Source organism: Oryctolagus cuniculus, chromosome 7, assembly GCF_964237555.1.
Source record: "Oryctolagus cuniculus chromosome 7, mOryCun1.1, whole genome shotgun sequence".
Classification (NCBI taxonomy): Eukaryota; Metazoa; Chordata; class Mammalia; order Lagomorpha; family Leporidae; genus Oryctolagus; species Oryctolagus cuniculus.
This window is the reverse complement of record NC_091438.1, coordinates 23,854,127-23,880,324: the sequence shown is the minus strand read 5'-3', so window position 1 is coordinate 23,880,324 and position 26,198 is coordinate 23,854,127. Positions and strand designations below refer to the sequence as shown.

The 26,198-nt window shown below is 52.6% G+C and overlaps 1 protein-coding gene and 1 long non-coding RNA gene across 13 annotated transcripts in view; one reads left to right on the top strand and one right to left on the bottom strand.

Moving 5' to 3' along the window:
- The window catches only part of LOC103345540 (uncharacterized), a 7,886-nt gene extending 6,139 nt beyond the window's left edge, over positions 1-1,747 (bottom strand). For both annotated transcript variants that reach the window (XR_011390094.1, XR_011390095.1), the window contains exons 1-3: positions 1,577-1,747; positions 658-1,433; positions 73-196 (exon numbers count right to left, since the gene is read on the bottom strand). This is a non-coding gene — a long non-coding RNA (uncharacterized lncRNA). The remainder of the gene's footprint in view (positions 1-72; positions 197-657; positions 1,434-1,576) is intronic.
- KRBA1 (KRAB-A domain containing 1) lies at positions 1,737-26,198 on the top strand. 11 transcript variants are annotated; one of them, XM_008250097.4, is made up of 18 exons: positions 1,737-2,023; positions 11,019-11,145; positions 11,510-11,629; positions 12,739-12,888; positions 13,566-13,724; positions 14,485-14,604; positions 14,827-15,000; positions 15,742-15,897; positions 16,560-16,760; positions 17,183-17,356; positions 17,727-17,900; positions 18,126-18,278; positions 18,787-18,969; positions 19,673-19,867; positions 19,966-20,106; positions 20,541-20,648; positions 21,139-21,249; positions 22,550-26,198. In XM_008250097.4, exons 1-18 carry the CDS (start codon positions 1,787-1,789, stop codon positions 23,350-23,352), a joined length of 3,486 nt encoding a protein of 1,161 aa, XP_008248319.2. In that variant the 5' UTR covers positions 1,737-1,786; the 3' UTR covers positions 23,353-26,198. The 11 variants fall into 11 exon arrangements, with proteins under 11 accessions (XP_008248319.2, XP_051692945.2, XP_051692946.2 ...); XM_008250096.4 differs by having other exon boundaries at positions 1,738-2,023; positions 14,482-14,604; XM_051836990.2 differs by having other exon boundaries at positions 1,814-2,023; positions 11,006-11,145; positions 14,482-14,604.

Here is a 26,198-nt window from a genome sequence, read left to right as displayed (position 1 = left end):
CCACAATAAAGCTTCCCTCTGAGTAACTCCCACTTGAGGTTGGTTATTTGGTGACACCCCAAATAAACAGACCTTTGTGTCCACTAACACAGGTACAGGAGCAAGGTAGGAGGTTTCTCAATCATTTGAAGAATTAGCCATTCAACAAATCTGATGTTGACGTTGGTACCTGCTTTCAGTGACAGACAACCGGAATCTACAAGTTGAGCACAAGGTCCTGTTAGAAAGGAGAGCCAAGGTGGTACATGTGAAATAAAGGGTGGTGGGGCTGTGCTGTGGCATAGCAGGTAAAGCCACCGCCTGCAGTGCCACCATCCCATATGAGCACCGGTTCGAGTCCCGGCTGCTCCACTTTTGATTCAGCTCTCTGCTACGGTCTGGGAAAGCAGTAGAAGATGACCCAAGTCCTTGAGCCACTGAACCCGTGTAGGAGACCCAGAGGAAGCTCCTGGCTCCAGATTAGTGGCGTAGCTCCATGAATGAAATAAATAAATAAATATTCTAAAAAAAATAAATAAAGGGGTGTCTTCCTTGGATGAGGTTACTCTCTTTTTATAAACATTTTGAAGCTTAAGAAATTTTAAAGTTGAGAGTTCCTGGGACTAGGGTGAGATCTGGGAGAAGGGACCAACAAGAAGATGGGACAAGGGGACTTACCACGAGGTGGCGATAAGCCATTGAACTTGAAGTTTGCCTTTTCTCTTCAGCTCTTGATTGGGTATATCACACACAGGCTGATCTCACGTCAAAGGCGTGGGTGTGGTAGCCCGGCTTTCTGGAAAAGTGAGCAAACTGCAAAGCCAGCCTCGAGCCACACAAAAGCAGCGTTGCTACAACACTGGAGTAGCTTTCCTTGATTACTCGAAGGGAAGAGGGCTCTCTGGTGCCCCATCACTGGACTGAGGTTCCAAGCTCAGAGCAGGGTTTCCTCATCGCGGGACCCCTGCTTCCTGTGCCCCTCCAAGCTTCCATTTGGCAGAGGAGACTTAGCCCCAGGGGTCCCCCTTCTCTGAGCTCCTTCTCCAGACAAGCGAAGGAGGCTCCTGGCGCACTCTCCCTTGGAGTGCACCATCCTCCCACGGCTTCCTCCCCTTCATTCAAACATTTATTCGAGGTCTTCTACATGCCAGCAACGACTATGGTTACTGTAATCAACAAAACAGGCACACAAAATAGAACACGGGTCAATTGTTACATTAACAATAACACAGTTTAACGTGCAAGAACAAAACATGTAACACAGATCAAGGTGTCGTAACAAAATACGGTCGCACACAGGTTAACGCAGTGATGAACCAGGGCGCGGGGTGACAGATCTGAGGATGCGCTGGAGTACTGCAGCCACTCTGGCCCCGACTACGTCCGGACCCCGCACAGTCGGGCCAGCAGCCCCCGGGCCCCTGCCCACTCCAGGTCGTTTACTTGACTCTGGCCTGTGGAAGGGACAGGTCCCCTTTTATCCGACAATCCCCACCTGACACCTGCTTAGAACACTCTCAGTAAATGTTGGGGATGCCAGAATAAAAGGAAGAATGAATGATGAAGACACGCGGGCTTACACACCCGCAAGCAGTACCTCGCGGATCACCGAACAGGTTCCCTAATACAGCTTCTGGGGGCTTGGGGTCGGGGCTGGGGGGCAGGGGGCGGAGTTGAAGCGCCGGGCCGCCCCACCTCCATTCTGGGTTGGTGCCGCGAATCCTTCTGGGAAGGGCACACCGCGCTTGCGCAGTCACAGCTGCCGAAGTCCCGGGCTCCGGGCGGAAGCGGGACCACCCCTCCAGGGATGCGAAGCGCTGGGGGCGGGCTCGGCGAGGTTCGGGGCGGGTCCGGCTGCGCCTCCCCTGCCCCTCCCTTGAGGCCAGAGCTCCCCAACCCGCCCCCCGCGCCGAGCCGGGCGACCGCTGCTGTGTGTCCCGGCGCAGCCTGCGGGCTTGGAGCGGGCGAAGGCGTCTGGGCCCGCGCCGGAAACTGGGTCAGCCGAAGAGCGGCCGGGAGACTGAGTCCCGCCATGGCGCGCCAGGTAAGGCGAGCCGGGGAGGTCGCGCTGACTGAGGGACGCCTCGACCCGTCTGATCTGCGCAGTGCGGCCCCCTGGGACGACGGGGGCGGGAAAGAGCCGGGACCCACTAACTCTGGGATCCGCTGTGCCCAGCCAGGCCGGGCTGATGCTTTGGGCTTCGTACCAAGAAGTCCAGGTCCTCGGGCCACCCCCTCCCCCACTGCCCGCTTTCCCCGCCCCCTCCCAGGACACGCAAACCTCGAGTGCCCCCTTCCCACCGGGGAAACGCGTTCCTTTGGGTTAAGGATCGCTCCGTCTCTGTGTGTCCTCTTCCTTACAAGTTTTCCTGAGAGAGTTGTGCAAGAGGCCTCAGGGGAAGGGGTAAATCGACTACTTTTATTCATGGTCAGAACCTGGATGCGAGGGAAGCCGACATGGAAGTGGGGAGAAATAGAAGCTAAAACAGGTCCAGGTTTGGTCCTGGTGAGGTGTGTACATCCGAATGCTAGAGGGAGAGCCCATCTGCTGTCATAGCATGGGCTCAGTGTGCGCTGAGTTGTGTGTAGGCTGTGAAGATGCCAGGAATACTGGTGATGGTGCCCACCGGCAGCTGCTGTGTGTTCTTCTGAGTGGGCACCTGGAGCCAGTTCTCCAACTGTAGTGTGTGTGAACTTTGACCAGCCTCAGGCATCTGTAAATGCTCTGGTTGGTGGGCAGTGTGTGGCCAGGAAGAGCAGGTGCTGTGACAGAACCTTGGCGTCGTGAGTGCCCCACAGGCATCCTGGGAGGAGGCAGAAACCAGGATAGTTGGATATTGCTGGGCAGAGACAGTCACCTTTGCAGCTGCAGTTGTACAGCGAAGCAGCCCAGGGACACCCTGCTCAGATATGCCCACTGGCCCCATCCTAAGACCCGCTTATACCATGGCTTCCTGTTCTGTAACCAAGGGATTGCCCACCCCCATCTGCCAGATGTGACCCTCAGAGATGGCTGCATCCTCACACCATGTAGCTTCATGGTGGCCAGGAGTGGCAAAGCAGTCAGATGGAGAGGAGCAGAGAAGACCTCCATTCCACTGTCACCGTGACGCCTGGCAGCCTGTAGGTGAGGGCAGCATGCTGCACTGGGAGTGTGGGTCTAGACTTGGAGGACCCTGAGAGATGGACGGTGTCGCTCCCCGTCTTCGTGGAGGAACGACACAGGACCCTGCGCTGTTCTTTCGTCTGCTCGGCCCTCCCCGGGTTTGCTGCTGGTTCTTCCCGGGTTGGCTACTATCCCTTCCACCTCCGTGGAAGGGCAGTTCCCCCTGGCCACATTCCCCACTTCCGCAGGGGAGCGGCACACCGCCGGCCGGCTCTCTCGGGGGCTGCACAGGCGTTCCTTCAGATGTTCCCCTTAGATGTTCCCAGTGCATGCCGTCTCTCTCCTCCTTTATAGTCCTCCTCTGCCAATCCCAACTCGGCTGCCCACACGCCGAGCACGCTGCTCTCCTCCAATCAGGAGCAAGTCCTACAGTTTATTGGTTGAACTGGAGGCAGCTGTGCGGAAGCTGTTTTCTTCTCTCCCAGCGCCATATTGTGGGAGAGCAGATGCATAGAATAAGTCTTAATTCTAGTAACTCAGTCCAGTCCGGGCTGCTCCCCACAGACGGGACTGTGGTCACTGAGTGTTTTAGGAGGCTGCCAGGCTAGAATAGTCTTGGGGCAGTCCAGAAAGCTTGTCTCCTGTTGGATCGAGGTAGCAAGGCCAAGGAAAGCCTGAGAAGGATGGTGGGCGTGAATGGTGAGTCGTTGCTGGCTTTCCTCCTCCTAAGGATAGATGCTTACACACTCACACTTGGTGCTACACACCCTCACACACACACACACTCACTCTTCCTGCATCTTTTCTGGTAGAGGAGGCCACTGACAGAAGCATTTACCCTGGCCAATCATTGCCCGTTGGCATTTCATGAGAACTTTGTCACAGAAAAGTTTGTCTGCAGGCTGAGATGGTGAGAGGCCTAGAAAGCATCTCTTCCAGATGTCTAAAAGAGCTGGATATATTTAGCCTGGAGATAAAGAGGCCCTGGGAGCCAGGAGCACTGTGTGTGTGTTGGGGGGAGCTGTCTGGGGTGATACTAAGCATAGCCATTTTATACGACCCAGCATTGGTTCCAAGCCCTTTTCCTGTATTAATTCATTTCATCTTCACAACATTCCTGTGAGGTTGGTTACTAGGATCCCAACACTGTAAGACACGGTTGCTCAGGTCCGAGTAGGTTGAGTAATTTGGTCCCATAACTAATATGAAACAAAACTGAGGTTAGAATTCTGGCCACCTGGCACCTGAGGTGAAGCCATAAACCACCAATGCTGCAACCCCGTCTGTGTGTCCAGGGCATCTTAACTGCTGTGGTGTAGCAGTCACTGGAGTCAGTGTGCTCTTCCCTAGAGGACCTTCCTTTTCTGCCCTGTGCTAATCTACCAGGAGGCAAGGGAAAGATGAGCCTGCAGTGCCCGCCTGGTGTGTGTCATCTTACTGGCTTCGTTGGGGTGTATTTGGGGTGGAACTCTTAGAGGTATAGTGCCTGATATAGACTAGTGCACCCCTAGGTTATGGTTCTCGGGGGTATCAGCTGATACTAACCAAACTCACAGAGATAGCAATAGATGAAATCAGAATGCTGTGTTTGAATGTGTTCCCCAAACACAATGCGTTGGAAACTTAATTCCCAAAGTCAAGCGTCAGTGATATTTGAAAGGTAGAACCTTTGAGAGGTGATTCAGTCATGAGGGTTGTACCCTTAGAATGGACTCATGGATTCATGGGTTACCAAGGGCATGGTCTTGTTTTAAAACTGAGCATTTCCCATTGTGTGTTATTATATGTTACAGAATTCTAGAAGTTTGGGATATGTTTCAAAATATGTTAATAAAATTACTCATGCTTATAGCACAAAAAAATTTTAAAATTAAAAAAAAAAAAAAAAACCTGAGCTCTCTGGGACTTTCTTGGTGTGTCTCACATGTGGTCTCTATGATGCCTCAGGATGAGGCCCTTAACCTTGGATTTCCCAGCCTCTGGAACTGTAAGAAGTCTGTTTTCTGTATAAGTTCTCCAGTTCCAGGTATTCTATTGTAGCAACAGAAAACCAACTAAGACACAGAATAAGCCACTTGGTTACTTTACAGTGAAAAATACATCTGACAGTAAGGCTGGAAATATATGGTGATTGATTAAGTCTTGTTTGTTGTGTGCTGGTTAATTTATAAAGAACAGAGATTTAGTTCTTGTAGTTCTAGAGGCTAGGAGGTTCAAGATCAAGGTGCCAGCATTTGGCAGAGATCTTCTTGCTGTGTCATTCCCTTGTGGAAGATGGAAAAACAAGAGAGTATGCACAAGAGAGGGAACAGAAAGACCCAACTCATCCTTTTATTAGGAACCCACTCCCTTGATAGGCAGCACTAAGCTGTTCATAAGGGCCTGGCCCCCATGACATAATCACCTCTCACTGGTGATTAAGTGTCCAGCATGTGAACTTTGGGGGACACAGTCAAAATACAGCACCTATAGAACCTAAATGCTTGCACTAATGGGAAGCTGCCTGGTGAGCTTGGACATTTGCTGGCCAAACTTGACACCTGGCAAGGTGGAGCCCCATGGAGAGCACAGAGCACTCACAATCAAAGCTAGGACACCAGTGCCCTTCTCTGGACTTGGTTTGCAAAACGGTTCCTTTGCATTTGGCACTCCCTTTCTTTGGGCAGACTATGGTGCTATTGATCTGGTTCCAGCCCTTCAGGCTGCCTCAGCTACCCTACTAGGTCAGCATGACGGGGGTTGGGTTGTACATGTCTGTGCCTTTGCCCAAGTCAATCACTGTAGTCGGGGGTCAGGGAGGTTGACTCATTTCCAGGATGCTGAGGCGCTGACAACCTGGGGTCTTTTCCTGTTCTGCCAGTCCCTGTGGTTCCCAAGCCTCAGTGCTGGTGGGGAGATGACTACAGAAGGGAAAAAAGGAAAAAGGGATAGCGGAGAGTACACGTAGACCTCAGGGGAGGGATGGAGTAACCAGCATGGTGGGGGGACTGAGATGGCCCTGTGTCAAGGCCCCAGCACCATCCAGGATTTAGAGATTCACTAGGGACTCAGAGCACACAGTGGGTAGTTGTGTTCCTGGCTAAGGTTTATCACAGTGAGAGGATACACAGCAAATTCAGCAAAGGGACAAGGTATGGAGGGTGGAGGACAGCATCTAAGGAAACCATGGGCAAGTTTTCTAGGGTCCCATAGATCCTTTTAATTCTTCCAACATGGGATTGTGGCAACACGAGTGCCATGTTGTTCTACTGGGGACTGGGGAAGCTCACTGAGACTCAGTGCTCAGGATTGTTCCTGGGGGATAGTCACACAGACACCCTCTGCTTAGCACGTGCTGACATTCCAGGCTCCCAGAAGGAAAGCAGAGGCTCAGGAAACAAACCAGGCACGGTGACTGTCTCATCTAGAGAAGTGTGGAAAGCCTCCGGAAATCCATGCTCCCAGATGCCAGTCTTGGCCCCACCTTCCAAGTGGGACTTTCCAGTAGAGCAGTCTCAGATGTGCCCTCCTAGATCTTTGGCATAGACTCTGCTGTTGGCTGCATGGATCTGTCCAAGGTGAGGAAGAAGGGTAAAAGACTCTCAGAGCATTGTAGAGGGTGTCTGAGACCATTCTTGACAGAGGGACACTGGGCTGCCTGCCCAGATGTGGAGGTGGTGGGAAGTGCATCTGCCTGCCCATGGCCTCTTGACCTCTGGACAACAAGCAAGCCCCTAGCAGGGCGTGTTGATGGGTTCTGACCCCTTCAGAAGGAGAGCAGAGTGCAAGTGGGTGTGACTGCGTGGTGCAACTGTCAGCTGTCAGCTGTCACAGGGTGGCAGGCAGAGAACGTGGCAGTGAGTGGGTGACAAGGTTGCCATCTAGTAGCAGTGACAGTTTTTAAAATCAGCGGCTTGAGTAGATAAAACAAGGCAGTAGATTAGGAATGTTTTCTTTTTCTATAATAATTCTGTCTTACAAATAAGGGGATTAGCATTTATTACTAAACCAGAAAGCCCCTTCCCATAATTCACATTCTCTTTGCTTAATTCACACAAAGTTAATTCTGGCCATAATTTGAAATTCATACCTGTCAGATGCTGATAATTTTTAGGATCCTATGATTGTTTTAAAGTCCGCCGTATAATGTTTTTAAAGAATCTTAGGGCTGGGGCTGGCACTGTGGCAAAGTGGCACAGTGCGTTAAAGCCCCGGCCTGCAGTGCCAGTATCCAATATGGGAACTGGTTCAAGTCCCAGCTGCTCCACTTCCGATCCAGCTCCTTGCTAAAAGCAGCGGAGGATGGCCCAAGTCCTTGGGCCTCTGCACCCACATGGAAGACCCAGAAGTTTCTGGCTCTTGGCTTCAGATGGGCTCAGCTCCAGCTCTTCAGCCATTTGGGGAGTGTACCAGCATCTGATGGAAGATCTCACTCTGTCTGTACCTCTCTATAACTCTTTCAAATAAATAAAATACCAGGGGATTCCAATTCAATCCCATCAAGGTGGCATGTACCAATGCCATCTCATTAGTCCAAGTGATCAATTTCTGTTCACAATTGATCATAATGATAGGAGTAAGAGTCAAAGGGATCACATAAACAAAACTAGTGTCTGAAAATACTAACTGATAGAATAATAAAGGGAGAGAACGATCCAACATGGGAAGCGAGATACACAGCAGACTCATAGAATGGCGGATGTCCTAAACAGCACTCTGGCCTCAGAATCAGCCTTTAAGGCATGCAGATCTGGCTGAAAAGCCCATGAGAGTATTTCAGGCATGGAAAGCCAAGACACTCTGGCAAAAAAAAAAAAAAAAAAAAAAAAAAAAAATGACCTAAATGAAAGATCTCCGCGAGTAAGATCCCAGTGGAAAGAACAGGTCATCAGAGAAGGAAGTACCTTTCTCTGAAGGGAGGAGAGAACTTACACTTTGACTACGACCTTGTCTAAATATGATCAGAGTCAGTGAACTCAAAAGGCTTCCATAGCCTTGGCAACTCATGACAAGAGCCTAGGGTGATTACTGATGCCATAAATAAGAGTGTCAATATTTTAAGTCAACAACAGGAGTCACTGTGCACTCGCTCCTCATGTAGGATCTCTGTCCTTAATGTGCTGTACATTGTGATTTAATGCTATAACTAGTACTCAAACAGTATTTTTCACTTTGTGTTTCTATGTGGGTGCAAACTGTTGAAATCTTTACTTAATATATGCTAAACTGATCTTCTGTATATAAAGAGAATTGAAAATGGATCTTGATATGAATGGAAGGGGAGAGGGAGCAGGAAAGGGGAGGGTTGCGGGTGGGAGGGAAGTTATAGGGGGGAAGACATTGTAATCCATAAGCTGTACTTTGGAAATTTATATTCATTAAATAAAAGTTTAAAAAAAAAAGGAATCTTAGGGGGCTGGCATTGTGGCATAACAGGTAAAGCCACCACGTGCAACGCCAGCATCTTGTATGTGTGCCAGTTCGTGTCCTTGCTGCTCCACTTCCCATCCAGCTCCCTGCTAATGGCCTGGGAAACACAGTGGAAGGTGGCCCAAGTGCTTGGGTCCCTGCACCCAAATGGGAGACCAGGATGAAGCTGCTGGCTTTGGCCTGGCCTTGCCCCAGCCACTGTGGCCATATGGGGAGTAAACCAGCAGATGGAAGATCTCTCGCTCTCTCTCCCTCTTTCTCTCTCTCCCTTTCTCTCTCTGTCTCTCCCCTTCTCTTTCTGTAACTCTGTCTTTCAAATAAATAAGTAATTTTTAAAAAGAAAAAAAAGAATCTCAGACAAAAATGTTGCTTTTTTCTTGAAAAAACTGTGAGTTAGTAGGCAGTGAGTTTAGAAGATAGGAGTACAGGGCATGGAAGAATCAGCTTTCCAGTGCTTTCTTCTGAGCACTTCTCTGAGACATTCACAGCTCCAAGCAGCAAGGGGCAAGGGGCGAGGAGTGAGGGTGATGTGGCAAGGTAGGAAAGGCAGGACTGGGGCCAGAATGACTTCAGCGGTGTCACCTCCCATTGTGCTTAGTGCTTATGTGCTACAGGGTCTCTGAGGGGAAGTGCTACAGGAGTCTGATGATGATGCCATAGGTCATGGCAGTGGAGATGACTATAGCTGGCCCCGGTGGGGTGACTCGGAATAGGTGGAGCTTCTAAGGCAGGCAAGACCTGGACTCATCTGAGCCCAGCCCAGCAAAAGCCTGAGAGCTAGCCAGCCAGCCAGCCAGGGGCCTATGGAAGAGCTGTGGCCATAGAAATGGAATCTGAGGATCAAGCAAACATGGGCCAGAGGGACAGGCCTGGGATTCCTGCTTGTTTACCATCTACCTGTCTGTCCTAGTGAGGGAAAACTTGAATTCCCTAGGCCTGCAAGGCTCTTTGAGATTTGTATTGCTTCTCTGGACAGTACGTGGAAGAACAATATAAACATTTGATTTGTTTGATTACTATTGTATCATCTATGCTAAAAAATATATATGTGTGTATGTATATATATATACATGGGCCAGCGTCATGGCTCACTTGGTTAATCCTCTGCCTGCGGTACCAGCATCCCATAGGGGTGCTGGGTTCTAGTCCCAGTTGCTCCTCTTCCAGTCCAGCTCTCTGCTGTGGCCTGGGAAGGCAGTGGAGGATGGCCCAAGTGCTTGGGCTCCTGTACCCCCATGGGAGACCAGGAGGAAGCACCTGGCTCCTGGCTTTGGATCAGCGTAGCTCCGGCCTTAGCAGCCACTGGGGGTGAACCAACGGAAGCAAGACCTTTCTCTCTGTCTCTCTCACTGTCTAAATCTGTCGAATAAATAAATAAAGTATATATACATAGATATACATATATGCATATACATACATATATACTCATATATATACGTGTGTGTGTGTGTGTGTGTGTGTGTAGTGTTTGTTTTTTCTTTGTTATACAGGCTGAGCATCCCCAATCCAAAAATCTGAAATCCAAATTTTTTCAAAATTTTCTGAGTGCCCTTTTATAAACCTGACCTCATGTGCTGGGTCACAGTCAAAACACAGGGTGCACTAAAAATACTACAAGAAATTACTTTCAGGCTGTGTGTGTATGGTATCTATAAAACATAAATGAATTTCATGAATATACGTGGGTTCCCTCCCTCAGATTTCTCATGATGTATATACAGATATTCCAGAATTTAGAACATTCCTAGTCCCAAGCATTTCCAGTAAAGAATACTCAACCTAATACTGATTTTATTGGTAAGGCGTTTTTTCTTTTGTTTCCTTTAATGCCACATTGCTAGGATCCCGGGGATTCAAAGGGAAGTTTGCTTTTATTAACTCTCTAACATGGTAAATAGGGCTTGCTGGGATTGACTTTTGCTTGAGCTCAGTGGTCATGGGCATGAGGCTGTCACATTAGTTTCCTGTGGCTGCCATAACACACTGCCACAAACCAGGTGATTCAAAGACAGCATAAATTGATTCTCCCATGGTTCTGGAGGCCAGAGGTCCAAAATCAAGGTATTGGCAAGGCCGCACTCATGCTGAAGGCTTGAGGGCAGGATCCTTGCCTCTTCCCACTTCTGATAGTGTTGCTCCCATCTCTGCCTCCCTCTTCCTGTGTTTCCATCTCTGAGTCTCTTTTCATAAAGGCCCTGGTCACCTGAATGAAGGGGCCACACTACTTAGAACTGTGACCTCATCTTAACTACATCTGCCATTGCCTGTTTTCCAAATAAGGTTGCATTCACATGACCAGGGTTTAGAACCTCAGCATGTCTTTCTGGGGCACCCAGCTCATCCCCAACGCTATCCCTGGGACCCATTCCTGCTGCTCCTGTGTGTCAGGCCTCCACCTGTGTTCACTGCTCTGCCACCTGCCAGTGTCTGCTGGGAAACACGGCAGGCCAACAAGCTGAGGGACAGCTGGGCTGGGCCTCACCGGCATGGGGCCAGCCAACCCCCCTGGAGACTGTACCCACAGGTGACCATCACCTTCAAGGACTTGGCCGTGAGGTTCTCTGAGGAGGAGTGGCGGCTCCTGGAGGAGAGGCAGAGGGAGTTCTACCGAGAGGTGATGCGTGAGAACTACGAGACTCTGGTATCTGTGGGTAAGGAACTGCTGGGCCTCCCCTGGGACAGGAGGCAGCAGCCAGGGGTGGATGTGGGAGGGAGGGAGGCCAGAGCCCCATCCCAAGGTGCTGAGCCCCCACGGGATCCCAGGACTCGCTGGACCTTAGTCTGTCATCTGTGAGATGGACAGTGCCAGAGACTGTCAGAGAGCTCAGGACTGGGCAAGGCAGTGCAGTTTCTGTGTACCCCTGTAGGGTTCTGGGTACAGTCCTGTGGGCATGCATAGTGGCCTCTGAGGGTCTTTTGAGTTTGGGTGACCATACAAATGTGCACATAAAGATGTGACTGGGAGGGCAGAGTCCCCTCCAGTCCCAGGGAGACTGTCCCCTCTTTTCTTCTCAGGGACAGCTGAGCTGCTCCCCCTCTCTGCTTTCCTGTCACCTATGGAGCCTGGAAGAGCAATAGGGGGAGGGGAACGTGCTGATAAAGGACAAGAGCCTCTTGCTAGGGGAGGCCCCCAGGGTAAGTCCTTAGCAGCTTTAGGCCTTCTCTCCTACTTAGTCCTCAGCCCCGGGGCAAGATTCCTGTGACCTTAACCTGTTTGTCCAGTGCCCTCCCCACTGTTGTGCTTCCCCAGCCCAATACTCCCTGATTCTCACCCCTCACCCCTCTGACCTCAGAGCCTCTTACATGTTATACGTGAAAAATGCTCTGAAGAAACCTGGGGTCACCCTGGAAAGCACTCCCCACCCCCTAGCCACCACCTGAATCCTTATCTGAACACCTCTACAGAGCCAGCCAGCAGCTCCCAAATGTCCACAGGACCAAGACCAGGCAAAGCCTGGAAGTTATGGGGTAAAGGGAAGACCAAAGGCCAGATGGAGGATGTGGGGACAGCCCTCATTGACATTCCCTTGAAGGAGAGGCGAGGGCAGTGTTGCTGGAGTTCATCAGAGTCTGGTTGCCAAAGCAAAGTTAGAGTTTATCCAAAAGTCTTAGGGTGTATGTGCACAGGCAGGCTAAGCAGGCTGCCTCACGAGCTTCTAGTCATTATTACAAGCTTTATACATTTTTTTTTACAAGTGAGTGTGTGCTTTGAGTCTGGTTTAAACAAGGCAACTTTATTTCATGCATCAGAAATCAAAGGAGGATATATGTGGTGACAGTTAAGTTTTGGTTATTGAAGGAAGAGTCCACTACATTCCCACACTCCTATGTTATCCCTGCAAGAAGAGCATATGGTGGGGTTGTCAATCACTCATGGCTAGTCATCAGTCTTCTTATAATGGCCCTAAGACATCAAGCTAACTCCTTCTGTCCTGTTGACTCCTTAACATACTTGCTGAAATCTGGAATTCCTGGCTTCCTTACAACTCAGAGACTGTCCCAGCCTAGTCAGGACTCTGCAGTCACTGTTCCACTCCACATCCACAAAAGGAGGAGACATAAGCAATAGCAGAGCATAGAAGAAGCACATTACCCAACCTTATTATAACAGATGCCCTCTGTATCTCATAGGACATGGGCTGCCCCTGGCAGCTGCTAGGGCTGGGAGGAATGTGTGAGACGCAGGGCACGCAAATCCTGCTGAGCAGACGCAGGGCACAGGACTCACTATGACTTCTCCATAGGAGGAAAACCCCAGCATAGCTTGCACCTTACGGCCCTGGTGCAGCTGGTGAAGGAGATTCCAGAGTTCTTGTTCAGAGAAGTCAAGGGTACTGTGGACAGCCCTGAGAGCCGAGGAGCCAGCCTGGATGGGGATGGAGCAAGTTCCGAAGGTAAGTTAGCCAGGACAGCATCTGCACTGCACAGGTGAAGTTCCAGTCCACAGCACTATGCCTGTGGCCCCTGCCAGATCCCAGGCATGTGTAGGGAGGCAGAGTTACCAGCAGTTCCTGATGCCTGGCTGTGTGCCTGTCCCTTGAGCATCTGGGGTACAATGGGTGAGAAAGAAGCTCTGACTTGCCCACAGTGGTTTCCACATAGATCCAGCTACCCCCGGTGACCCCAACCTGTCTCCTTGTGCCCTGCATGGCAGGTGAGGGCCATGTGTGCGAGTCCCCGTTTCACAGATGAGGAAGAAAGAGAAGCCATGCCTTGTGTGAGTGGCTAGTGAGGACCTGGTCTCCTCTCAGCCCTGTGTGCTTCCTACCTCACTGACTGTCCTTTTTACAAGTCACTGCTCCCTGTGTGCTCCTGGCTATCCCTCTAGCCCCACTCAGTTGACGGTGAATGAAGTAGAAAGTATGGGCAGAGGCACAGCCTGGTGGACATGTGCCTGGAGAGCTGCTGCTTTCTGTTTTGTGAATTTGGCTATAAATGTTTCAGTGCTCACTGGTGATAGTGCACACATTACTGACATTTTGGTCATAGTTAGAGCAATGTGGCAAGGAAGGGTCCACATTGTGGCAGTTCCAGGGACATCTTACCAGTTTTTGGTGTCTACCTCTTACAGCAGCAGCTGTGGCAGTAGACAACTGTCCTCTCCAAAGCCAGCTCAGCTGCCTTCCGGACAGCCCCAGTGATTGGCAGAGCCTGGCCACCACGCCCAGTGGCAGCTCATCCTCCAGTGGCCTCCTCGGAGACAGGGGGCAGGGAAGCCCCCTCCCCATCCGTGAGTCTTACCCAGCAAGGACAGAGTAGAAGGACTTGGAGCCTGTGGCCTCTTCATTTTCTCTAGGACTCAGTTTGCTCCATTACTAAATAAAGACAGAGCTCTGCAGGGAATAGGACAACAAGCTCAGTGTCTGGTCTGTGGACCAGGAAGACATGGTATGGAGCTTGGTTCCCACCCAGCCTTGCAGCCAGCCCCAGTCCCTGAGTTCTGTGCACCTGGGTGAGCATCCTGCAGGCCCCTGTGTCCACCTGGACTGCTTCCCAGACCTTCTCATCAGAGCAACCCTAATAGCAGACCACAGGGGTTTCATTTGTTTAAATTGTTTTTACATAATTTGCATTCATCAATGTTTTTTTAAAATATTTTGAGTTATTATGAAGTATAATTGGCATTCCTATGATTTAAGATATCACCTGGCACATTCTCTGGCCTTCAACAAAATGTGTGAGTGTGAGATTGGACTGTAGATGCTATGGCTGTCAGCATCACCTGCTGAACCAAATTCAAAGACAGCATCTGTTCAGATGAGCAGTTTTGGTGTTGACAGTTAAACCAGAAGGGAACCGGGGAAGGCCCTCAGCCCTTCTGGAGTAAGTCCCTCTATAAGCTGGCCCCACCACAACTCCAAGTTCTTAAGACTTGGCTGCCCTGCAGAGACTTGGGGAGCTAGAGAAGCCTGCCCTCTGTGGAAACCAGATCTGAGTGAACCCACAGTCTGGAGCCAGGACTACAAAGACTTTGTCCTCTCCTGCAGCAGAAACTGTCAATAAACCATGGTCTACAGGGAAGGCAAGCCCAGGATCTCCAACTGGGGAGCCCAGCCCTCCTACCTGTAGCCCCAGCAGGAGGAAGAGCCACAGAGGCACCCCAGGGGCAGGTGAGAGGCTGGAGTTCCTGAGACAGGGCGCAATGGGGAGGTGTGTGATGGGGTGGTATGTTTAGCTTGTGCGAGGAGGTTGTGTCACTCTCCATACTGGCCCTGTGACACCCTCAAGGTAGTCCTTACCTGTTCTCGTGATCACAAATCTCAGCCTCCCTGAAACCTGAGACGCTGTTGCAGGTCTCACAGCTGACCTTGGCAACCTTGCATGTACTACAGGAACCTCTCCTGGGAGCAGCCCCTTACAGGGCCTCATCAGCAGTCAGAAAGAAATCCCTGTGCCCAGGCCCCAGCACCCTGAGGTGGCACCAAAACCACTGCCTCCTCCCCCAAGCCTGGTCTCCTCGAAGCTGACCAAAGTGGAGCTGGGGCCTGCCAGCCTGCCCTGGCCAGGTGAGCACTGGGCATCGGGTCTCGGAAGCCCCGGACAGCCTGCATTGCTGTCTTGTGGCCCCAAAATGTCTCCCTTAAGGATGGCACAAGGGTCATGTTTTGAAGCCAGGTGGCTGTCTTGAAGGCAGTACTTGGTCACTGAGAGAGAAAACCAGAAACAGACTTGGCCCTGCTTCCCTCTGTGGTGTGTGCCCTTCCTAAAGGGAACAGTGGGCAGAGGAGATGTGGCATGCCAGTGTCATTTGTGCCGATATTGGTGAGGCACTCAGAATGGGCTCTGGATCAGGGCCGGGGGTGGGGGCAGGGATGTACAAGGCTGCCCAATCCCAGTTTTCTCACCTCAGGGTCATAGTGAGCTTACCCAGAATACCATGCTCCGTGTGTGTATGTGTGTGTGTGTGTGTGTGTGTGTGTGTGTGTATGAGAGAGAGAGAACGTGAAAGCCCTGTGCTCCCCAAATGTAAGTTCTGCTCAAGACCCCAGGAACCATGTGCCAGTCCAGCCTGCACGTCCCTTCCTTCCCCCTCTGCTTGCCTCAAGGACACTCTAGCGCTCTGTCTCTCCTTTCAGCCTTCCAGTTCTGGGAGTGCGGACAGGCACTTTTCAGCGGGGCATGAGACTACCCCCATTCCTGTTTTTCTGGCTCTAAATCCTCTTTAACTGCCCACAAGGGTTGTCCCTTCTTTGTTATGAAGACTGAGAACACAGAGTCAAACAGAAACATGTTCCTTTTTCCTCTAGTAAAAACGGAGACAGCATCAGGGGACTGTCCCCTCCAGGGCCTGCTGAACTGCCTGAAGGAGATCCCAGAGGCCCGGGGCAGGCATCCCAACCCCTCTCGAGCAAGGGACCCACAGCCGCAAGAGGAGCCAGGGGCCTGGAAAAGGACTTCCGGAGGTAAAGGCCACTCACTGCGCTGGGAGAGCCCCCACACCCCACCCATTCCCTACGTACCCATTCCTTTCTCCCTGCTCGAAGCCCAGCATCAGTAGCTGGTCAGGAACCAGAGGCTGGTTCCACTGTGTAGATGGAGTGAGGCGTCTAGGAAATGGCCAATCACTACTTGACAGTTTTCCCAGATGGCTTTCAGAATAGGAACTGAAGCTTCCATAAGGGAGGAAGAGATGGTGATGGGATATAGCAGGGGAGACCAGGGAATAGGAGGGATCTAGCCTAGGGCATAACTGTGACTTGGGCATTCTTGTGTTTGGGCTTGGTACCATTTCTATGCATGTCAGCTTCTCAGAACTAAATAAAGAGAAAGTGAGTTGACCCAGGTTGACCTAGTGCTGGCCATGAGAAAAATTGGATCTGGTGCTCACTGGTGCAGACTCAGGGCCTCAGTGGATCTTCAGGAGACACCCCAGAGGGACCTGGGCAGCAGGAAGAGTGTGATTTGGTTCTGTGCTACTGAGAGAGAAGTGACTGTACCTTAAGCTGGTGACTGCCACGGAGGCAGAGGCGTCTGGAAAGCCCTTCCTAACCCTATAAAGGTCCCATGAGACTGAAGCTGAGATCAGGCCTGAAACCTGGCCTTCCTGGTGGCCACCTTCCCACAGGGCCTGGACATCACCAGACACCGCCTCCCCACCCTGGTCCTGGCTCTGGCAGTGTGCTCGCTGTGGTGAAGATGGAAGACAGCTGGACCCAGAGTCCGCCAGTGCCCACATCCTGCCAGCTTACCATGCAGATTCCCAGCCTCTCTACCTCCAGAGACACCAGAGGGGTCCGAGCACCCTACTGGGGCCCCGTGGCTCAAGGTGAGTCATGAGTCATCTGCTCCTCTCTTGTAGGACTCAGGCCCTGGATAAGGCTCTGCCATCCCATCAGGAAGAGGTGCCTGCCTGCCCAGGAGGCTGTCCCTGACCTTTCTTGCCAAGCAGTGACACCCCCCTGAGTCCACCTGCTCCTCAATCTAGGTCCTTACCCAGGCATCCCTCTGTTTTAAAAACTGAACACGTGATTCTTCCTACCCTCTCCTTGGGCCTAGGGACATCTTTCTTCATTCATTCCAGAGGAGCAGAGAGCAGACCAGAAATCCCCCAAAGGAGGGTTTCCTGCCTGACAGGTTCCCTAGAGCCTGGTGCATGCTCGTCACGCTGACAAAAGGCAGGCTAAAGGAGCTGAGAGGCATGGCTGGGGCATGCGAGAGATGGTAACAGGGTGGTCTCTCCTGTCCCAGCTGGCAGGGCCTCAAGCTCACCTCTGGAAGCCCTGGAGGCCTGTCTGAAGGGCATTCCCCCAAGTGTGTCGTCCCTTCCCCAGCCACTGGCCGCCTCTTGGTCCCAGAGCCCCCAACCAGGAGACCCTGGGTCTCGGAAGCCCGAGCTGCGTCCTCACGGATCACATAGTGAAGGTAAATATCCATGGGCGTGGGGTGGTGTTTGTCCCTGCATACAACAGCACTGGTTGAGGGGGCTGCTGAGGACAATGCTAAGTCATCTTCCCTCCAGCCTCTCCTTCATGCCCACCCCCTAACAGTTCCCCAAATTTACTGAAAACCATTTAGCAACTTCCTGCCCTGCTCCCCTCTCAGAATTCTCTGGCCATAGGGTACTGACCATGGGGAATGTGGGTTGATGCACTGTGGGCTTATAATCCATGCCCTGGGAAACCCCAGTAGGTGACGCCTCGGGCAGGACCTCCTGATGCCTGTCCATTCCAGGGCTCATGGGCCTGTTCCTCAGAGGGCTGTCCTCTGACTCCAGCTGTGCTGTTCCTTGCAGAGGTAACCAAGGAACCTCTTCTGCATCTGGCCCCACGGGGCTGTGTGAGAGAAGGCCCTGCCCGGCCCTCAGGCCCCCGAGGCACCCCCACCGGCTTCTCCTCTGCCAGCAGCACTGATGGGGACCTGGATTTTGGAAGCCCTGTGGGAAACCAGGGACAGTGGCCCAGGAAAGGTGAGTGAGCCCACCTGTTTTGGAGTCCAGCAAGGAAAAGATGTGTGGCCTCCTGCCCACCAAGTCTCGGGCCTGAGTCAGTGTCATGCCTGTGCCAGAAGCTGCTCTGGGATTGCTGAAACCAGAGCTGATGAGGTACCTTGTGTTAGGTGGGCTTGAGGGCTCCTGAAGTTTGCAGAGCCCAAGCTATAGCCATCCAAGAATGCAAATATTTGATCTTCACAGGAAGCCCACTGGGAAGCTCCCCACTCCAGGGTCTAGAGAACTGTCTCAAAGAAATACCTGTGCCCAGGCCACAGCCTGCCTGGCCCTGCTCCTCAGCAGCAGACAGGGGACCAAGGAGAATGGAACTCAGGAACTGGGCAGCAGACAAGGAAGGTAACACAGCGGCCACTGCGGGTGTCAGGGACTAGGACAAAGTGGCTCCAACACTGCTACCCCCGGCAGCCCAAAAGGCAGATCCACACTTGAACTCAGAAGATGCTCTGGAAACAGGCATGGGCAGAGACTCATCTGAGGCCAGAAAGCCAGCTGATCCACTCAGTGCAGGTGCAGGCTGGCTGGTGTGGGAGTGATAGTTCACGTCTGGGGTGGGGCTGCCCCAGTGCCTCCATCTGTGTTCCAGGGTCCAGGCCTGAGCCAAGTGTCAGCTGAGCATCTTCACCCTGGCCGTGGCAGCTCCACATAGCTGTGGGGCTCCTGGGAGACCATGTAGCTAGGTGTGTGAATAAAGAGATCCTGGAGGATTTGGGCAGGCTCCTGGGAAAATATCTGGGTAGATGATTCCCACAACCATCACTTTTGTGCCTAAGACCCCAATTGTGTCAGTACTGTGCTAGCACAAGATCCAGGGGCTAACAGGCCTCTTGGCTTCTCATTGAAACAGGACTGAGGGGCGAGGCCTGTGAGCCAGCCCATCCCGGGCAGGGTGGGGGAGAAGTACCCGCCAGGAGCCTCCATCTGGCCAGCCCACAGGCCTTCTCTTCCAGCTGCATCCCTGCCTGCCACCAGCGAGGGCTCAAAGACCACAGGACCGCCAGGCCAGGACCTGAGAGGTGGCTCCAAGATGGTGAGCTGACCTCCACTCTCAGTATTTACTGGCATATTTTCATTGCAGTTAAAGTTTTTGATAGAGAAATAGATTGCTCTCTCTCTGGTCTTCTGTTACTTCCCTGTCTCACATTCCTTCCCCAGAGGATGGAAGCTGAGGTGTGCTAAAGAGGAAGATAAAGTGACCCAGAGTACTGACAAGGAGGGAATGGGAAGAAGACTGTTTGTGCACCATTGGGTTTCTCCAGTGGCCATCCTCCCTGTGGTTGAGGGGGGTCTCCCTCTTTGTGCAGCTGCCTCATAGGTAACTGCAGCAGAGTTCCTGGGTCAGCCACTGGGGGCTGGGAGGATGACCTAGTTGTGAGTGGTTATCCTCACCTTCCCACCAGGCTCAGCCTGGCCATCCCTGAATTGGGGAGGGGTTCCTGGCTTGTAAGACCCAAGGCCTGGCTGAAACCTGACCACTAGTGGCTTCCAGGGACCTCAGACCTCTGGAAAGTATTTTTCCAGGGTGCCCAGGGACCTGGCCACATCCTGGCCAAGCTCCAGCTTCACTTCTTCCCATCTCTAAGGGCAAAAAGTAATTGTTCGGGGCATTCTAGTGACCATGGGAGCTGTAGGCTAGCAGAAAGGAACCTGTTCTATATACCCCGCTCACTAAAGCTGAGTCCTCCTGGCTGTTATCGGCTGGACAGTGGGCTCCCTCATTGTCGTTTGCACAGGGGCACCCACCAGACCCTCCCCACTGCACTGCCTGGAGACCTCTCTGCGGGAGATCTTGCCAGTGAGGCCCTTGCGCTTTGCCTGCTTGGCTGGCCCTGGCCCCAGCCCCAGCCCTAGCTCCAGCTCCAGCCTGAGCAGCTCTGACGGAGAAGACCTGAGGCTGGAGCCTGAGGTCTGGCAGCAGCCCCTGCAGGGTGAGCCAGGGTGAGGCTGGGGGTGGCTGGAAGAGGGTGCTGAGCTCCAGGGTACCCACCGGTCACAGTTCTGATGCCAGCTTTCTTTACGATGCCAGAGAGGGACCGCCTTCCCAGCTGTAGGCATCCTGTCCCTTTGTCCCCAAGCCCTGGTAGGGCCCCTGCTGGCAGCAGTGGCAGCAGTCCTGGTGAAGCCCCTGGGAGAACAGAACCCCAAAGCTGCAGCAACGTCAGTGCAGGTGAGCCTGGGATCTCCTAGGAGCGGGGACCCCAGTGAGCCAGGACTGCAGGCTGATTCTCTGCATTCCACTCTTCACTTTGCCTGGCTCTCCCCAGAATGTCCTCTGCGTTTGTTGGACTTTGGGTCCCTGCAATATCAGCTATGTCCAACAGCAGAGCCCTGGAACATTGACGGGGTGGGGAGTCCACTTGGTACATATGTTGTATATACCCTTAATGATACATACATATACACATATGCAAACACATATGTAAGTATAGGTATAATAATGTATATGTTAAAAACTTGGCAATCAGTAACAACAAAACAAAATCAGAAGTGAAAGTTCCCTACCTGGGAGAATTTTTTTGGTGGCTATCCCATAAAGAAATGCTGCCTGCAGCCCCAAGCCTCACTTCTCCATCCAAGCTATGACCCAGCATTTGCTCCTAGGAGGAAGAGCAGAAGAGGTGACGGAAGGCAGGTCCCAGTTGCCAGAGAGAGAAGACAGCAACTGCCAGCCTGGTGCCCCCATCAGTGCCAGAGAAGGAAGAGTCGGAAGTAAGGACTGAGCTGGGGAAACTGTCCAGGGAGGGAACATCCGCCCTGCCCCAAAACACTCCTGCCACTGGTTCTGGCCTCTGCCTTGGGCAGGCCCTGACTGTTCCATGTCTCTCACTGCCCAGTGGATCTACTGAAAGATAGCAGAGTGGACTGAGCACACATGGGATGCCCCAGCACATCTTTGGGGGAGTCTTGCTGTGGGGTGACTCGCAGATCGAAGCTGTTTCTTAGCTGCCGCCTCCCCGTGGATCCTGCGGCATACTACTGAGCTGCAGAAGGCTCTCAGGCTGCAGTGCACCTCTCCTGCAGGTGCAGCAAGCACACCCTTGCCACACAGGCCATTCCACTGGAGGCAGCCATCTTACATGTCATTAACCATTTAAAAGTTGACAGTTTCATGTTTCTTGAGGCCACATCCGAAGACCCCCATGTCAGAATGACTAACAAAAGGATGTTTGACAAAAAGTTCTGTGTGCCCTTTCTGCAGGAGCAGCTGAAAGTCCCTGCCCTGCCCCAAGGCTAGAGAAAAGGCCCAGGCCTGAGGCTGGTGAAGAACCCAGGGGCCTGGAGCCTGAGCACAGAAGGCCCAGTATTACAGGTGAGCTGGTGGCTTCCCCATCCTCTTTGCATAGACCAGGACCAGGGCCCAGCTTGGGGAAGCACTTCTGAGTCCATTGTTTGGGTCATGGGTTAGAAGGGTAGGAGAAATCTTAACATTTTGTGCTGTTCAGGTGGCATATATAATTTTAGTGCTTTATTAAGGAAGCAGCTGGGACTTTCATAAAAGCACACAGACACACCTTTTAGAAGCAAAAATTAAGAAATGTCCCAGAACCAAAGTTTGGGGTTTGAGGGGACTTTAGAAAACAAATGAGAAAACAGACCCAGTGCTGTTGAGTTCCCTGCCTGGCCCAGGTCATCCAGAGTTGTGGCTCTGTGTCACATCTCACTCTGAGAAACCACGGTGGAGACAGGTGGGAGGGCGTGACACCCCATGCCCAGGTCATACTGGAGCAGCCTTACCCCAAGAACTTGAAGTGTGGCCTGCAATGATGATTCCATGGCTGGCTGGGAGCTGGGAGCTGGGAGCTGGGGGCCCTCCCTCAGATGGAGCTGCCAGGCCCAGCATCTCCAGGCTCACCCTAGATCCTCACTTAGCCTCAGCACTCAGGCGTGGGCCACTCCGGCCTTTATTGTGTCTTCCATTTGAAGCCCCAGAGTTAGTGACAGGAGATGGGAAGAGCCACAGCTGGGGCTCAGAGGAACAGGGGAAGAGCAGCAGATCCCTGTGTCCTTTCTGAGGCTGAGCTGGTTCACAGTGGCAGGTACCGGGGCCAAGACTCCCTGGTGAGCACTGCTTGGAGTCAAGGCCAATCCTGGGAAATTTGGGCTGAAAAGTCAGGTGACTTTGAAAAAGTAATTCAATTTTTAAAATCCTGAACAGAGTCAGAGCAGGAAAAGTATGAAGCCCCATGGTTTGCTTATGACCCAGAGCACTGGGAGCTGAGTGGCTCTGGGAACCCTCCTGACCCTTTCTCCAGTGCCCCCCATGGCCTTGGCCTTGCATTGGGGCACTGCTGTGGGCCTTCTCACTGACCCCTGGAGCAGGGTAGGTGCCATGGCACACTGTTTTGTCCCAGCAGCAGTACAAGGATCCAGTGATTGTTTCCTAGAAAGTGGAGACCACTGTCAAGACCTGCCATCAACTTGGGGCACAGCCAGGAGACAGCCAGTTTTGATGTAATAACATGCTCATGCTCAACTCGCCTTCCTGCCCTTCTAGAAGCCAGGCCTTAGAAAGGGAGGATGCCTAACACACTGGTTCAGGGGGCCTCTGGAGGGAGGGGGAAGGTCCTTACATCCCAAGACCCCTTACCTGGTCTTTGCTCTACTTTCAGCCAGGACCCAAGGGAGGCTGCTCCCCAGGGGCCAGCCCAAGCCAGACAGTGAGTCTCCCCAGCCAGAGCTGCCCCCTCTGGCAGCCGTCTCCCCTGCATTGCCAGCTGCGTGCCACTGTGGGAAGCCCTTGCAGCAGGAGCTGCACAACCTCGGTGCCGCCCTCGAGGAGAAGCTGGATCGGCTTGCTACGGCCCTGGCAGGCCTGGCTCAGGAAGTGGCCAACATGAGGACCCAAGTGGATCGGCTGGGGAGGCGCCCACGGGGCCCTGGGTCAAAGGGCCAGGCTCCCTGGCCATGGACCCTCCCCCAGGGACCGCGCTGGGGCCATGGCCTTGGTCGCAGACATATGCCCTACTGGAGACAGAAAGGCCCCACCAGGCCTAAACCAAAGATCCTCCGGGTGCAGACAGAAGGCTGCAGGGCTGGCGATTCCCCAGGACTCCCCCGTGGGAGGGTACGCCTGGCGCCTCAGCTACCTTCGGATGCTTCCCCTGCAGAGCCTTCTGGGCCCAACCACAGCCCACCCCAGCAGCCTGTCTCCTCAGCACCCAGCTGCTATGCTGCGCTGACTGGGCACCCTCCCCTCAGACATACTGGGGGCCACCAGGTGCCCCCTCCCCCTTTAGTGCCTGTTGCCTTACCTCCCCAGGTGGCCTCTCCTGCCACCAGTGCAGATGCAGAACCAACCAGGATCTCAAGCCAGCCCAAGGAGCTGAACGGCCTGCTGGGGGGTGTACAGAGAGCCCTCCAGGAGGAGCTGTGGGGTGGTGAGCATAGGGACCCACGGTGGGGGGCTCATTAACTGTGTTCTTCACCAGTCTAGCCCTGCAGGATGTCTACCCTAGCCATGCTTTCCCTGGGGACATGTCTCCCTCACCACCTGCTCCCCTGGCCCTTCCACTGCTGGAGTCTCACCTGGTGTCCTGAATGTGCCGGGCCCTGGGTGGTATCTGCTCAGGAGGACCAGGAGGGGGGTGCATTCCTCAGCCACTGAGTGGCTATCTTGGCTCAGGTTCAATCGGATGTTGCTTCCCCCAGCTGGCCAGCTTCACAGGTGTGTTATGTATATACATGCACAGGGTGTCCCCTGTTGCTGTGGGGCAGCTAAGCGGGCACTCTTCACTACCTGCCATCCCTGGTCTCAGAAGTAAATACTGGCACAGATCTCATTTTGGAAATACTTTGCCCCTTGGTCCCAGCTGGATTTACCCCTGTAGATTCTAACATTAAAGAGTTAGCTGCTAAGGAAAGGCCCTTGGCTCCTGAAAACATACACTCCGTGGGCCCATGGTGGGTGCAGTTGACTGAGTTTTGCCAGTAGAACAGTGGGGATGGGTCGGCCAATGGTGTCTCCCCTGCGGACACATGCGAGAGAATTCAGGAACGTGCTGCTAAGGCTCAGGGCTCAGCTAAGGCTGGGGAAAGCTTTCCCAAACAACTCCCTGGGAAAATGCACACGCTGAGGAATCCAACGACGATGTTTTCTTTTGTCAGTTCTGGAGGCCAGAAGTCAAAATCAAGGTGTTGTCAGGGTTGATTTTGTGGCTGGGAGGGAGGGATCTCCCCGGGCCTGTCCTCTCGGCTGTAGCTGGCCATCTTTGTGTTCACAGGCATCTGCTACATGTGTCACCTCACAGCCCCTTTGTACTGGGACACCAGTTGTCCTGAATTAGGGTTCACCCTCATGCATTCACTGTTACTTGATTACCTGTAGAAAGACTCTATCAAGTCAGGTCATGTTCTGAGGTTCTGGGCCTAGGACTCCAATATATGAAGTGGGGGTGGGAGTATGGCGCAGCCCATGACACACTGGGCAGGCCTTGGGGTCATCTTGTAAAAGCTGTGACTAGTGTCACTGGGCCTGCTTCTGTGCTGTCCGCTCCCAGCAGTTGACTGTGCACTGGAGCAGGCTGCCTGCCATTCTACCTCAGGCTGAGTTCAACCTGAGTTCCATATTTAATCTGAGAGATCTTTAAGGAACTGAGCTGTCTTACCACGTGGGCCTGGGAAAGCCTGCTTAGCTATGGGCTGGCACATTTAGCTCTGCCATCAGGGCTCTGGGGAATCTAGTGTGCTATTGTGGAAGCCTAGGACAGCGGGCCACTGCTTGCCCTGGTATGGCTCTAAAGTCCCGCCTTTGGAGACACACAAAGGCCTATGCTCCACCTCCCTTGTGAGTGTGGGCCAGACAGCCTTGCCTGGGGCTCCAGAACTGAAGCTGTCTTTGTGCTGCCCTGGTGGGAGGAGCCAGGTCTCCACAGAGCAGACTGGAGAGGAGGCAGGGCAGACGGGTGATAACAGGAGGTTAGAGTGTTTCAGGACTAGATCAAGGGCCAAGGTGATGGAAGCAGCACTACTGAGGTCAGGTGGGTAGGGTGTTTGGAGTGAACAGTCTCACAGCTACATCTGATGCAGAGAACAGAAGTGCCCTGAAGAACTCAGGAGAATGAGCCCAGCTCCCTTAGAGAATATGCAGGAAGCAACATGGGGCACATTTTAGAGCCAATAGAAAGAGGTTAGGACTCGGTTATGGAGCAGAGCCGAGAAGACCTCCCTGTGGCCCCTCCCACTCCCTTCTCCATTTCCCTTACGGAGGTGTTGGGGTCCATGGGAGGGGTCTACCATACACCTGTGTGTGGTAGGTGAAGGATAGTTTCGCCTTGTGGCTGCGATGCCAGCCATGCAGCATGCAGAGGAAAAGGAGTTTGGTGTGGTTTGGGACCTTGCTCCTGCTGCACAGCTTTTCACTGTATGGCTGGGAAGAGAGTCTTCCTCCTCGGCACGGCTACCCAGCACCCAGCAGTGCCCTCCCTCACTGAGCAAGCTCCTTACCGCCTGTGCCTGCTGTCACAGGCGAGGATATTCAGGAGTCCAGATCCAATTAGGCTGTATAATACGTTCAGGAGACATAACGCAGAATAGAATAGAAAGAAGTTGCCTGAGCTGTGGCTATCTCCATTACTCAGGAAGTGGGTCCCTGGGTCTCAGTCCTGTCCACTGCCACAAATATTCACTTTTGAAAAAAAAGAAAAAAAGCAGTGAAGTGCCCCACCCCCCACCCTCATGTCTCCAGGCCACCACTGAGGGGTCTGAGGGCAGGGAGGCTGGAATGGGGGTGGTGCCAGGGCCACAGCTGGCTGCCTGTGATGTCCAGTGATCCTTGCTTCCTCTTAACAGAAGCATGGCACTCGGGCAGGACAGACTTGCCGTGCCCCTTGTGTGTCTTTGCATCTTAGATGTGGCTCCGGTGAACAGCCCGCAGCTGGGTCTGGTCTTGTAACGTGTTTGGACAAATGTTCATCTGTACTTAGAGCCCATGAACCATTTAAGTGTGTTATGGCTACTGTGTTTGGGTTTGAACATCCACCTTATGGTGTGGTCCCTCTTGAGGGTTGTATTGTTTTTGTTTCTGTTTGCTTTTTTAATCTTCATTCCTGCCTTCATATTTACAATGTTGTGAGCTTTTTCTTCTTTGAAATTCATTCCATTTTTCCCTCCACTAACCTCAACATTTAAAGAACTTAAAGGAGAAATGTCCAAATTCACAATCATATTGGGACGAGTTTAGCTATGTTTCTCAAAGTTTGATAGAACAAATCATGAAAGAGAAATCAGAACAAGTTAATAAATTTATGATCATACACAACA